At 35.3% G+C, this 14116-nt stretch overlaps 1 protein-coding gene across 1 annotated transcript in view; it reads left to right on the forward strand.

Annotated features, from left to right (window-relative positions):
• DIAPH3 (diaphanous related formin 3) overlaps nt 1–14116 on the forward strand; it is a 258871-nt gene that overhangs the window by 49680 nt on the left and 195075 nt on the right. The window contains exons 6-9 of the mRNA XM_052786020.1: nt 5027–5101; nt 5185–5254; nt 5638–5774; nt 6241–6346. Coding sequence (XP_052641980.1) covers nt 5027–5101; nt 5185–5254; nt 5638–5774; nt 6241–6346 — 388 coding nt within the window. The remainder of the gene's footprint in view (nt 1–5026; nt 5102–5184; nt 5255–5637; nt 5775–6240; nt 6347–14116) is intronic.

Consider the following 14116-nt stretch of genomic DNA (forward strand, 5'->3'; position numbering starts at 1 on the left):
TTGTGTGGTCCTCCTTCTGTCTAGTGTGCTTTAGACTTTCTTGCTGCCTTCTAGTAATTTTTGCTGTGTCTGTGGGGTTTATCTAGACAGAAGAGAGCACAACATTAGTTTACCTGTACTTTTTTTTAAAAAGGCTAACTCTTCAGTAATCATAACTCTAACACTGATATCAATCCTTACATTTAATTTTTATTTGATCCATGCAGCTTGATTTATGGATGCTGGCTTTATTTTATTAAATTATATTTTTTTCTATTCGACTCTGTTTACAACCCTTTGTTTTAGAGTTCCTATTTAAGCCAATGGTTGAACACATGCCTTTGGGAAACTGTTTTGGATTTAGTGCAAAATAATGCAAATGCAGTGTTGGGGATGCTTATGATGGGACATGATTAAAAAAGGATTAGGCAACTTTCTTCTTTCTGCATCTGGCTTGGCACAGTTGCTGATGTGGGTCTTCTGTGTGGGTGTTTGCTTCTTTCCTTCTATTAATTTATTTTTGAATTGGATTTTCTTATTTAGAATATGTAATGGTTCACATGGGAAGAAACATGCTTTACATTAACCTGAGTTCTTCTGACAGGGGTTTTACAGAAGATACACTTCCTCTGTGAATGTGAAGCTACTTTTTGATATAGTATTGCTTCCCCTTCTTTATTTAAAAAAACCCAAACAACCCACAACCCCAGAGATTTTTTTATTTACACTTATGTTGATTTAACAAAGAAAACTTTGCTTGTTAGTACGCATCTGGAAATAGAAACACAAAGTGTATGAAACGTGTGATAATTTAAGTTTAGAGCACTCTTTCCTCTCTGTTGTTGATGTGACACTGTTTTTGATATGACTGGATAGATCCCCTTTGCTGCCCCTTTCCCACACACCAAGAGAAAAGCTAATCCCCCTCCCCCAAAAACCTAAACAAACCAAACCCCATGATCTTGGTGAGGTGCTAGTTCTGCCTGACAGCACAGTACTATATGATAGGACATGAAGGGGCGAGGAAGGTGGAGAAATGGTATCAGAATAAGGAGTGTAGAGGACACTATGAGAGAGCAGTGTTGGTCTATACTTGAGGCATTTGACAGAGGATGCAAGTTGAAGTGGCCTATGATGTTGTAATAGAGCATCTGATCAATACCAAAAGTCTGGTGATCAATATTATCTGGAAGAACAAAGTACAGAAAGTTAGGAGTTTTACAGCAATGAAATATTCTGAAATTTTGGACTAAGTAGGTTTTCCACACATTTCACTTTGAGTAAGGAAAGGATTGAAATCTGTAGATACTTGTTACGAGTACAGGCAAAAGAGCAAGTGCTTTTATGCATGGACAAATGGAAAAATGAATGTTTTCATAAGCTTAGTGTATTTTATGTCAATCCTTCAAAGCATGCTAGAAGGGTGTGATGCATTGTTGATATCAAAATATTGCATTGATACTTTTGAGAGATTAGTTTCTTTAACTTATTCATACAAATAGTTCTAGATTGCACCACTGGCTTTAACTTTGTTCAGTTAAATATAAACTATGGTAGGTAGAAGATTTGACAGTTGAATCTAAGTCCTAACTTGACATAATTTATTAAAATTTAACTTCAATTTGAAATATTAAGGAGAATGTAAGAGACAACATAAGAGAACTATAATGCTTGGATTGGAGTAAACCCCATTATTAAGTTATTGGATGTATGTATTGGATGTATGGCCTAAGAATAGGTCTGAATTTGAGAGGTTTGTGTTGCAAGGAGAGTGACTGTGTCTTGCGAAAACACCAGAGAAGAGGTATTTAAGCAGGCAGCAGTTTCATAAAAAAAAAAAATCTCTACTCTTTGTCCGTGAATGCATTTTAGTCTACAAATCAAAAGAAGGATCACAACCAATAGTACATATGGGTTATGAAACAGTCTTCTGCTGTGTTAAGTGGTGTTGAAAGAGACTGTTATGATAGACCTCACTAGGCTTAAACAGAGCATTTTAAAATAGCTTTAGTAAAAAAAAATAAGTTCTTCCATAGGGCTTATATAAAAAAATAGCAAAAATGTAACAGCGGCACACTGTTATTCATACTAACAATTTGTGGAGTAAACATTTTTAAACCATGTCCCCTTCTTTATAATGAGTAACAACAGTTGATGTTCATTGGATGAAGATATTTGTGACCTTGATTTTTCCTATCAGCAGCCAGATCTTTGTGTAAGAACTTGCTTTGACACATAAATACTAAACTCCAGACCAGCTGCTATAAATCAATGATTATTTTTAACTCCAGCTTCATATGATATGGACAATGAGAAATAACTGATGAAGCTTTGGGATTTTATTTTGTGCATGTATAATACCTAAAAATAAATTTATGCTTTTTTAACAGGATGAGAATTAAATTTAGATTGGATCTAGCCTGACAATCTTCACATTTGTGGGGTGTGATCTTTTTGACAATGTATAATAATTCAGGTTTTTTTGCTGTTTTTCCAATTACTATACTTTAATCAACCTCTTAATCTTGTTGACATTTCAGTTTCTAATGCAAGAACTGGTTCTACAACATTGTTTTCAAATAGTTGTTTTTGTAAACTGTATTTTTAGTTCACAGAGAAAATGTGAATCAGGTGATAACGAGTAGTTTGATCCTGGTACTTAGAAAAATACATTGAAATCTGTGGCTTACTGCAAAAAGTAGTATTTATTTTCCATCAGTATAAAAAGAAAGCCTTAAAAGTGATCTTGGTCACTATTCTTCAGGTAAATAAATGGGGTGTTTTTACCTCACAGTTGCCAACACAATTCATCAAAAGTGGTTCCATGATCTAGCTGTGCATAGTATACTGATAACTAGTTATCTACGACTATTTCTTCTCCTTTTGTATAATAGTTGCAACAGATTTGGCTCTTTTCATGAAGAGGACATTTTTAATAAATTGAAAATAGGGGCACTGATAGCTTGGTGTTTTGTCAGACTGACAAAAAGCTGAGTGTTTGCTCTGGATAGTGTAAGTAATCTTTGTTCTTTTGCAGAAGCAGAGGAAAGGGCAGTAATACTGCAACAGTATTTTAGGTGCTTGATCATTCTCAGTATCCTCAGCTGCTGCATGTATGACAAAGCGGCTGCGCACAATTCTGTCTAATACAAAATGTGCTAATAAGTGTCTGGTAGGATCATCTTTAGGTAAGATATGGCCAGTTATACCAAAACCAATTGACAGTTATTTGCCTAATCTGTTTCAGAATGAAACACCCATCCAGGAAGAAGAAAAACTATTTTCATATATATTTACATATAAACATATAAAAGCATGTGATCTGGTTCTCTCTTTTTACAATTTTAAGTCCATTACAGTTTTGTATCTAGCAGATACGAAGAACTGTTTAATCCCATCCTATGACGGAACTGGAAGTGCTATGTATTTCAAAAGAGCTATTGCATCTCCCTCATGTTACTTCCAACAGAATAGCTTATTTGTCACTAGTAAGGTCCTACCATAATAGGAATATATAAATATTCTGGTTACTAATCCAAAGTAGTGATAAATAAATATTACCCAATGTGTACAATTATATGTAAATAGACAAATCAGAGAAAACAATGGAGAGGCTATAATACAAGTAAAGTAAACATTATAATTTTTTTACTAATTCTGATCAATGTCTTGATGTTGAACTTCTGACGTTGCAGAATGGATGCTTCCTTTTTATGTAAAAGACTGTTTTGTTAATACACAACAAGAGATTTCCTCAGCTTAAGCTTTTTTAAGTAATAATTTAAAGAATGCACAGAAACTATTGGTACTACACCCACAGCAGAATCCATGTTTTGGTGATGAAGATGGTGAAAAGTATTACATCTTCATCATGCTAACTGTATTTTTTCTAAATAGATATGGTTCTGTAATCTGTTAATAGATAAAAGTAATATGCTAATTTAAAAACGGAAAAAGTATGGAAGAGATGCCCATTATAAAATAATTTTCTGTCTCTTTGGCCAAAGACAATGATAAGAGATCCAAGGACTTGTCTTACAGCAGTAGCACAGAAAGCTGACTAAAGGTGTCAGGAAATAGTCCCGCCTCTTATGGAATGAGGAGAGTATTCACGTACCTGTCAATTAATTCCATAATTGAATATTATAACTTCACCCTTTACAAAAGAAATTTCCTGAGGAAATAGTCTCTACAGTTTCTCTGCTGTATATGTATTTTTGTTTGCAGCCAACTTCTCCTTCCTCCAGTGGGACTTTGTTAGAAGTTTGAAGTTTAAAATATCTGTGCCTTACACAGACAATGAAGTCTAAAGAGCAAAATATTCCTTGTGTTATGACTATGAATGACAGTGTTCTCCATGAACTTTAGGGTTAGGTAATTGATCAAACATCATAGTTTCAGCAAGCCCAACAGCTGCTATCAAAGGGATGGCTGCAGTACTGCTGTCAGTCATGCTGTTACTTGTATTTGATATCAAGACGTTTTGAGCAATAGTAAACAGGACCATGAAGCAGCTGTCTCATGTAGAAAAAACATGCTGAGGTTTAACCTTCCCAAAAGATACCTTTGGCAATAGCTGAAATTTTAAATTTTTGTTGTGTTCACTTTGAGATATTCCTATGGATTAATATCTCAGGCAGCCACTTCTGCAATTCCTTTTGGCCTTTCCTTCTCTGCCATTTACAGTTAGATTCTTAACTTTTCAGGAGACCCTAGAACAGTGTGTAGTAGAAATTTTTTGATTTTCTTCCCTTCCCTTGCAAGGGTTTTTTAATTACAGTTCTGTGCCAAAGAATGTATAATTGTTAATTTAAAAATTAAAATTACTAAATTTAATGGCTACTGTAATTTTTTAATCTTTTTTAATTTGTTATCTAATTGCATCAATGAGTGAATGGAATGCCTCCTGATCATCTGTTGAGTAAAGAGTTGATTTGAGGTTTTTAAAATGATCCAGTTATACTGCTTTTATTTATGCTGACAATTTTCATTCATTGTAATTAGTCTTTGAAACGTCAATTTTTTTAATGTCTTTCTTTCTCCCTAGCTGGGTTGAAAACTTTGGTCGGGAAGGTCTGGGGCTGCTGTTGGATGTTTTGGAAAGATTGGTTGAGACAAAAAAGTAAGGATGATTTCATATAAAATTGCCAGCTTTTCTTAATATGTAAACAGCATTTAATTACACTAAATTTTTTATTTATTCAGCCAGGACAAAGTTGTGAAGAGGAGTCAGCATAAGGTTATACAGTGTTTGAGAGCCTTCATGAATAATAAGGTAGGGGATTTTATTTAATCTGGAAATCTAAATGACTACAGTTCAATCAGATAATGTATATGATCAGTGGGTATAAACCTGTGCAATTTGGAGAAGTGGTGTGTTGGTCAACTGTGGCTTGAAGTTCTTTCTGCTGCCACTTCCTCTCTATGGAAATATACTTGGAGAATAGTGTAAACTTTTGATGCTGATGTATGCCTTTATTACAGAATAAGTGACCTGTTTTGGACTTTTCGCTCATTTAATTTTTTTAATTAAGTATTTGATGGACATAAATATCATTTGAAATATTTACTTGAGGGAACTGTTGCTTTTACTAGCTATTTGATACAGTCATTTGGAGTCCCTCCGACTCTCCTTACAGCTGTTCTTCTGTTGTTTAGTATGGATTGGAAAGAATTTTAGGAGAAGAGAGGAGCCTTTTGTTGCTGATCAAAGCAATTGATCCCAAGCAAACTAACATGATGACGGATATAGTTAAACTCCTTTCTGCAATGTGCATTGTTGGAGAGGAAAACATGTAAGTACTGTATTTAGCCAGAAACAGTAAGGTAATTTTATGATATCCAAAATTATAGTTATACCTGAATGAAATGCTAAAATGTTCAATTTAAGTTTGAAAGTAATATCTGTACTATATTGTCACTTTTCAGAATACCTTTGTCTGTGATTTTTATTATGGTCATATCAATAAGATTTTTCTTTTTGACATGTGGATGTACTGATTAGATGGAAGTATTTATACAGCCATTCTTTTGCTTAAAAATCTTTTAGCGTTACTTTTAAGGTATCTTAACCATTGTAATCCAGTAAGTCATTCTTTGGCTACAAAAGTCTCCAAAGGAAACCAGTAATGCTTAAACCTCCTAAATTTGTACGCAAGAAATTGAGGCAGGTGAATAGTTTGGCAACATGGCTCTTCAGATAACAAATGAATAGCAAGGTTAAATACCTCTCCTGAGTGAAATGCTTTTCTTTTCTTACAGCCTTGAAAAAATTTTGGAAGCTGTAACAGCAGCAGCAGAGGAAAGGAATGTTGATAGATTCTCTCCTATTGTAGAAGGTCTTCAGGATAACTCAGTTCAGCTGCAAGTAAGCAAATTTTTTTCACAAACCTCTGCAACAAGTAAAAATAAAATTACTTATTTTTCTGCATTGAACAAGTCATTACAATAAAAAGGAGGAGGGATACTGTTTCAAATAAGTGTCAAATTTTTGGAACGTTGTTTATAATGTTATCTTTTACAATGCGTTGTGAGAAGATTCAGTGTTGAGAACACAGGGGTGTTGCAGGTTAATTTGTTGATTTCTATTCACTCAAATCTTACAGACTTTGGGAGTTAAATTTATACTTCCTTTTAAAATAAACCATGAGTCATATATTCAGATGCAAAAAGATTATTTCACTTCTGACGATATTTGCTGAAACTTAAAGATTAATAATAGTAAAAAAGCAAGTTTTTAGGCAACTGCTTTTTATAAATAATGTTTAAATCAGCAGAAAATCTGTTCCTCATGCCCACTTTATGATTTCATAAAATTGCAACCAGACAGTCTGAGGAAAGAAATCTTTCACCTTATTTTCAGTTTGCTTCAGTTGGATATAGAGTTTACTGCAGAAAGACACAAAGTATTATAGTGCATTTGAATGATCATTATACATCATTGGTCTAAAAGTGTAAATATTAACTCATGTTGATTTTTTATGTAATTCAGTAATTAACTGAATGCTCTTCATAATTGTTCTTCTTTGTGAATATTACAAAAATGGTAAAAGATGAGTCTCAAGTTTGAAAGAAGTGATCGTGTGACTCCACTGTCACCTTTTGTTTTAAATAGTCCATGTCTGACAGTAAAGATTGCTGTTTGTTTCATGTGTCTCACAGAAAAGCTAGCCATAAAGGAACATTTGAAGGTGGGGAATAATTTGTAATTGAATTATGCCAGTACCGATGGGATTCTCTTTTGAAAAATTGTCCCTCCTTTCTTACTCTTTCTGTCTTATAATCATAGAATGGTTTGGGTTGGAAGGGACCTTTAAAGATCTAGTTCTAACCCCCTTACCACGAGGGGTGTCTTTCACTAGATCAGGCTGCTCAAAGCCCCGTCCAACTTAACCTTGAACACTTCAGGGATGGGGCATCCACAACTTCTCAGGATACGGTTGGCTCTCTCAGCTGCAAGCGCACATTGCTGGCTCATATCTAATTTTCATCTATGAATATCCCCAAGTCCTTCTCTGAAGGGCTTGTCTCAATCTGTTCATTGCTCAGCCTGCAGTTATACCGGTGATTGCCCCAGTCCAGATGCAGGACCCTGCACTTGGCCTTGATGAACTTCATGAGGTTCACATGGGCTCACTTTTCCAGCTTGTCAAGGTCCCACTGGATGGCACCCCTTGATGCTCCCATCTTCAGCTTCCTATTACGTAATTTCATGCCTCTTCATTCTAGAATAGAGCTTTTTGGAGTTACAATTACTTATTTACCTTTTTTATTTGTAGCCTCTGAATAAGTTGGTTTCTAACCCTAATAGGCTAGATATTAATTTGTAGTATAACTTGTTGAGTAGACAGTCTTTCTTTTTTACCCAGTATTGTGAAAATCAGTACCAAAATACTCTGTTTTCTGAAGTGCATTCTAGAACATACATTCTAGGAGTGCTAAACTGAGGTCAAGGTAATATCATACAAAAAATGAAGGAGACAGAAAATTGCTATCCAGCATAAAGTCAGTTAAATTCAGTTACTTTGATTTGACAAAAGAATGTCACTTTCTGTTTCTTTTGTTTGCCTTTTTTTTTGTTGTAGTGTGCATAGGTATCTCTGTGTCATCTGTCCTGAGCAAGAGATCTGATAGCAAGATTATTTCTTTTTCCTTTTCTGTAAATCTTGCTGTCATAGCCATAGCAGGAATCAGTTACTGTGATAGAACAAATTCAGCTTTGAATTACTGCTCAGTTTTCTGGCAATAAGAATACATAAGTAAGAATACATAGCCACAGTGTAATTTGCCAGGTGAGGTGATAACTGAGGGAAGGACAATCTTCTAATTCAAATATCTATCTTTTTTTTTTTTTTTTTTTTTTTTTAAATCTTGTAGATGTTTGTTTATCTCAGCATGGACTTATTACACTGAGTTAAAAAGTTTTGAATGAAAACCAAATCAAAGAATTTATGGATTCTCTAGTTCCTTCCTTTGCTTCAATCTTGAAGATTTCTAAATGCCTGAATGCATATTGCACTCCATTACCAATGATGATAGTCAAAGTTGCTTAGGAACCTCAGACAGTCACCTTCAGGGTCAAGTAGGCTTTCCCCCCAGCAGTAATTTTTGTTGGCTGGAAGTGTGGGATATTTTGTTTGTTCTTATATTTCATTTGTTGTTTGTTTTTAAAAGTGTATCAGGTTCATATTGTCTTCATATAGAAGATGTTCATTCTGGCTTAGAGCAGAAAGATTTGTCTCCCCGCCCCCCGCCTTCCCCCACCCCAGATTTGGGTATTTTGCTAATGTATTGAAAATCATAGTGATTGCCTTGAAAGGTCAAAAAGACTTTATGTTGGCAAGGCTGGAGTGGGGCTGGAAAGCAGCTGTAAGGAGAACTGTAGAATAATAATTTTTTTCTTTGAGCAGTGGCTGGGGAGCTTTGTGTAAGACAGCCTACAGTTAAGATTAGCAAGAGAGGGAAAAGCTTTGAGTTCCAGTTGTAGTGGGACTGGAAAGGGACTGTAGAAGGGAAGTGACAACAAATTTCCTCTTTCCCAAGGCTTTTGAGTCTGCATTTTCCAGACTGGATATAAATTTGTAGGAGTGGATCCTTACCTTAGATATTTTTGCAAGCATCATTGCAGTTCTTCAGTATTAAATTTAAATATAACATCTCATATATTTCTGTTCTCCTCTGGGGTCTCTGTTTTATTTAGATTTCAAGGTGAATGATGTTCAGTTAAGTTCCTATTCAGGATTTTTTTTTTTTGCTCCATATTTTGGCATCCTGGAGATAGTAGGCAATATGAATTTGGGCCAGGCATGCAAGCCAGGACAATATAACATTTGTCTCACTGCATCTGGGGCTTTTTTTTTTTTTTTGCCTGTTTTTTAGTCCTTCTTGGTTTACTTTCATATCGAGTCATGATATAAGTAAAAAAATTTGTTCTTATTTGATCAACATGAAAAACAAAAATATGAAAAGTTTGATGATTTTCTGTTATGCTTATTTCTATCATTTTAGTATAATCAATAAGGTAAAATATATATATAATATGTATTAAGAAATTTTTTTCATAAATATGTCAAAAATTATAAAAAATGGTAGTTCAGTGTCTCTTTATATTGGTTGAGCAGCCGTCTTTCTTCGGCATGAATATGGATATCAATAAATTTTTAAAAATATTTTGTTTCAGTAGGGGGAAATGCTTTAGATCATGGAAATTATATTTTCCAATTTCAGGATATTGTATGTAACTTAAGAGAATTTAAGAGCCTGTGTTCTCTATAGAGCATATAAGGGTTTGAGAACTTCCAGGTCCAACACAGCACTTATATGAGATGCCTAAATTTTAATAGTATGCAGAGCAGTACTTCTCTGACTGTTCTTTGCTAGCTTATAGGTATTCAGAGTCCTGAAATTAACAGCATTTTGTTTTGAGTGTTAGGCTTCCAAATGTGATCCTGAATTTTCAGGAGTTGCATATATTTGCATGTGTGTAGATTTAATAAGGGAAAAAAGCTATCTATAACTCCATTTTCTATGCAGTTCAAAAAGTATGTGAAAACTTCCTTAAAAGCAGCCCCTTTATTTGAAGCAGCAGGTAAATTAAATTAATCTTACCCATGGTGGGTACCCAAATAGGCATTTTGCCTATTTCCCCCTTTTTAAAAATTAAATAAATCTATAAGGGCCTCTCTAAATCTGTAAATATGCCTTGCAGATTAAACTGAAGGTGAACAGATAGTAGCTCTTTTGGATCAACATTGGTGCATAGGCTTCAGAAATTATAATCCCTTGTGAACAGTTGTTTGTAAGCAACTCGTTTAAGAAATAGGTAGATAGCAGTATTAATGGCAGTTGAAACAGTTGATATGAAGGGACAAAAGGTCATAGTTGATTATCTCTAACCGCTTAGATCTTTCTTATAAAACATGAGCACTTCCATACTCACTGTTTACAGCGATTCTTAACTCCATTAGTGAGGTACAACTGATGAGATAACTGAATCAGTGCAGAAAACTTCAGCTGAGTTGGTAATTGTGCAGTCACAACTTTTTATTTTTCTAGGACTACTCTTCAGATATTAAACAAGTACTTTTCTACTAGTTATGCTTTCTCATGATTGTGCTATACCTCCATTTGGTATTTTGTTATCCTTTGATGTGGAAGATAGGAGCATTGTTAAAACTGAGAATTTACTCTGTTACAATTGCAATACTTAAGCTAAATATATTAATTTGGTTTTACTGAGAGTGTTACCCTAAAGTTCCTGAAAATAGGTAACATTTTGCTGTTTCATTTGCTGTATCTCAAGTAGATATGGAAACTTTCATTAAAAGTTCTCTTTTTTTTTTTTTGAGTTAAACTTCCATTTGAAGACATTCTTTCTGCTAGAAGGCTTTTTTTCTTTTTCAGACTCCACAAATGGTTGCTAGATTTCTTTTCTCAAGACCAGAAAAATCAAGGTTCCTCATGTTATAAACTTTTACAACAATGACATTGACCTGGTGGTTAATTTGACAGTGTTTTAATGAGTCAAAAGTTTACAGTTGTCAGTTACTTGGCATACTTGCCTTGATTATCTGCTTGATATATGTAGGCTTGCTTTGTGGCAGTTCAATTTGACACTAACAACTGACCTTTTCAATTTTGAATTGACTAACATTTCTGTTACTTGAAGGGTGAACATATAAAAGGCCTCAGTATGATGATTTTTGTATTTTTAGTGAAAACTCTATGTATCTACTTCTTGCATTTGTTGAAACCAAAGGATATTTTCCCTTTTATCTTTCATAAAATCCAAAATTATGGAAAGCTTACTTAAATGCTTTTGGTTCAAGACAAGATTGGTGATCTTAGTTTGAGAATATAACTACAGGCAGGAGTAATATTGAGTTTCTGGTTTTGTTAAACTAAATGTAGTTTTAACACCTTAAGCCTGTGCTCAAGAAAATGCATACAAGGCAATCTGGTACCTTGTATACTTATGACGACAACTGAAAAAGTCTCATACTTTGGTTGTTCAAGTCATGGAGGCAGGAAATACAACTCTTCTGACACAACCCATTTTATGTATTTAAGACCATGATGAAACTAGCAGCAACAAGTTGTGTGTTGCCCAGTTCTTCTCATTCTTCTTGTAGAATCAAATGAATGCTTCTACTCTCTGATCATCGTCTTTCATCACTGTTCCTCAAGCAGGCAGTTTAACTAATGGAAGAGTGCTGTTGTTCTTCTGTACAGTTCTAATTGCACATGCCAGCTCCTTCTAATTTTCCAGTTAGAACTGGGAAGAGGTACAGTGTTGAAGCAAAGGTGCAATTCTTCCTTTTCCAATTTAGTTCCTGAAAAATGAGTACTGATCATCCCTGTGGAAACCTGCAGGTGTTTCATGCCTGTCCTAGGAGAAGCGTTTTTGTGACAAAGTAAAAGGTCTTATCTATTCATCACTAGCATTACTCTCCCAGTATTTTTAGTTGTCAAAGAATACAACTTCATCTTTTTCATCTAGTAATAAGGGAAGGTGAGATGGTATGGTCTGTGATATTTTGGTTAGCTGAATCACTTGGCGATTCTTGGTTGTTCTGTGCTAAGGAGATCCTTTCCATAACTGCGTATGTAATAGGTTGAATCAGAGCAAAGCTCACTTATGTAAATGTAATGACTGATAATATGTATTTAAGATCCATGTAAATGTACATGTATGTGGATAGTACATCTCAAAGCCTTTACTAAGAATTCTTTGTCATTAGCAAGGGTAAATAATTGATGAATATCAATATAGAATCATGGAATGGTTTGGGTTGGAAGGGACCTTTAAAGGCCATCTAGTCCACCCCCCCGCTATGAGCAGAGGCATATTCAACTAGATCAGGTTGCTCAGAGCCCCGTCCAACCTCACCTTGAATGGGGCACCTACCACCTCTCTGGACAGCCTGTTCCAGTGTTTCACTACCCTTATCGTAAAAAAATTTCTTCCTTATATCTAATCTGACTCTACCCTCTTTTAGTTTAAAACCATTATCCCTTGTCCTGTTGCTGCAGGCCCTATTAAAAAGTCTGTCCCCATCTTTCTTATAAGCCCCCTTTAAGTACTGAAAGGCCATTAATGGAGTCCATGTGAATGAAATGGGAAGAGAAAAGACACATTTACAGTAGAATAGAATCACTAAGTTTGGAAAAGACCTCTAAGATCATCAAGTCCAAGTCATAGCATCTGTACCAAAGCCAAATCTACAGCCAGTTTAATATTGGCAAGCAGAATTTAACCAAATATGCATCATCTTCACAGCCTTTTCTACGAATGCATACTTGCAGTAAGAGTGAGAAAAGTGAAGTAGAAAATCTTACCGCAGTTCCTCTTATTCAAATGGGCAAGATATGACATAAGACGATACTTAGCATATAGTTAGTATTGGCTGTCTTGTCTATGCAAGGAAAAAGCTGCTCTGAGCTACTGAGATGTGTGTGACATTTTCCACCAGAAAAGGACCAGGTATATTCTGTCTGGTCTTCAACTTGGAAAAATGCAAGTTTAAAGCACAGACTGTGGAATCTTCAGAAAATGCATCCTGTGACTTGATAGACATCACCAGTTGGAATCACAGAAGATTAGAATTTGAAGATGTAACTTCTCACTTTGCAGGATATATCTGATCTCATTGGTCTAGCTTCTCAAGGAAGAAAGCATTCAAAGTTTTGACTTTCCAGGTAAACTGTATCATCATCCATGCGAAGTTCTTCCCTACCAAAAATAATGTGTGTGTGTATCCATCAATATATGCCGATCTCTTAGATAAACATACAAAGTCAAGTATTGTAGATTTCCCTACCATGTGGCAGCAGGGCGTTCAAAGCATTCCAGATGGAATATACTCGCAGACCCGAGAGCCCTCTGAAAACTAACATGGTGGACTATACTTAGCTGCCATTCTTTAGGGGTGATGAAGGGAGGGAAACACCTAATAGTCTGCCAGGTGAAATGAAAGATTTGCTCTTGGCTTTTCCCTGAAGAAAAGAAAGTGCCTCTACACTCCTTCACTGCATGCCTGTTGTAAACAGCAGGATACTCTCAAAATGTAATTATTGTCTGGGTTACAGGTGCCCCTCAGGAAAGAGTACTTAGAAATTGCAGTCCTCAGCACCACAACAAAATTTTAGAAGGTACACCAGAGCTGTGTATTACCATATACCTTCTGCTGTTAGAGCCTAAAATAATTTCATTTCTTCAGGCATCTTCTCAAGGGCAGACTGACAAAATACCTCCACCTACAGAATCTACAACTCTTCATGAATTGGTTTTAGATAGAGACCATTTGCCCAGAATGTTTTGCTCATAATGACTTCTGCCTTCCTGGGAAGCTAATTTACCTATCTTCACTAATCCTTATACTACCTCAGCAGAAGTACCTCTTCATTTATTGAAGATGAGACATCTTTTTTGATATGGACACAGCTTTCCCACCTTGTGTTCATGGCTGAAAATTCAAAAGGCTGTAAGTCTGTTTACAGAATCTTATCCAAGATAATTCAGTGTAAAAGAATGAGTTAGGGCCCGCTCACCTGGAGTGCAAGTAGTGACTGATTGTTCTGTGTCCCAAGAATTGACAGTTATAGAACTGTCAATGGGAATGTCGCAGGCATTTTTCTT

Source organism: Harpia harpyja, chromosome 4 (genome assembly GCF_026419915.1).
Source record: "Harpia harpyja isolate bHarHar1 chromosome 4, bHarHar1 primary haplotype, whole genome shotgun sequence".
NCBI lineage: Eukaryota > Metazoa > Chordata > Aves > Accipitriformes > Accipitridae > Harpia > Harpia harpyja.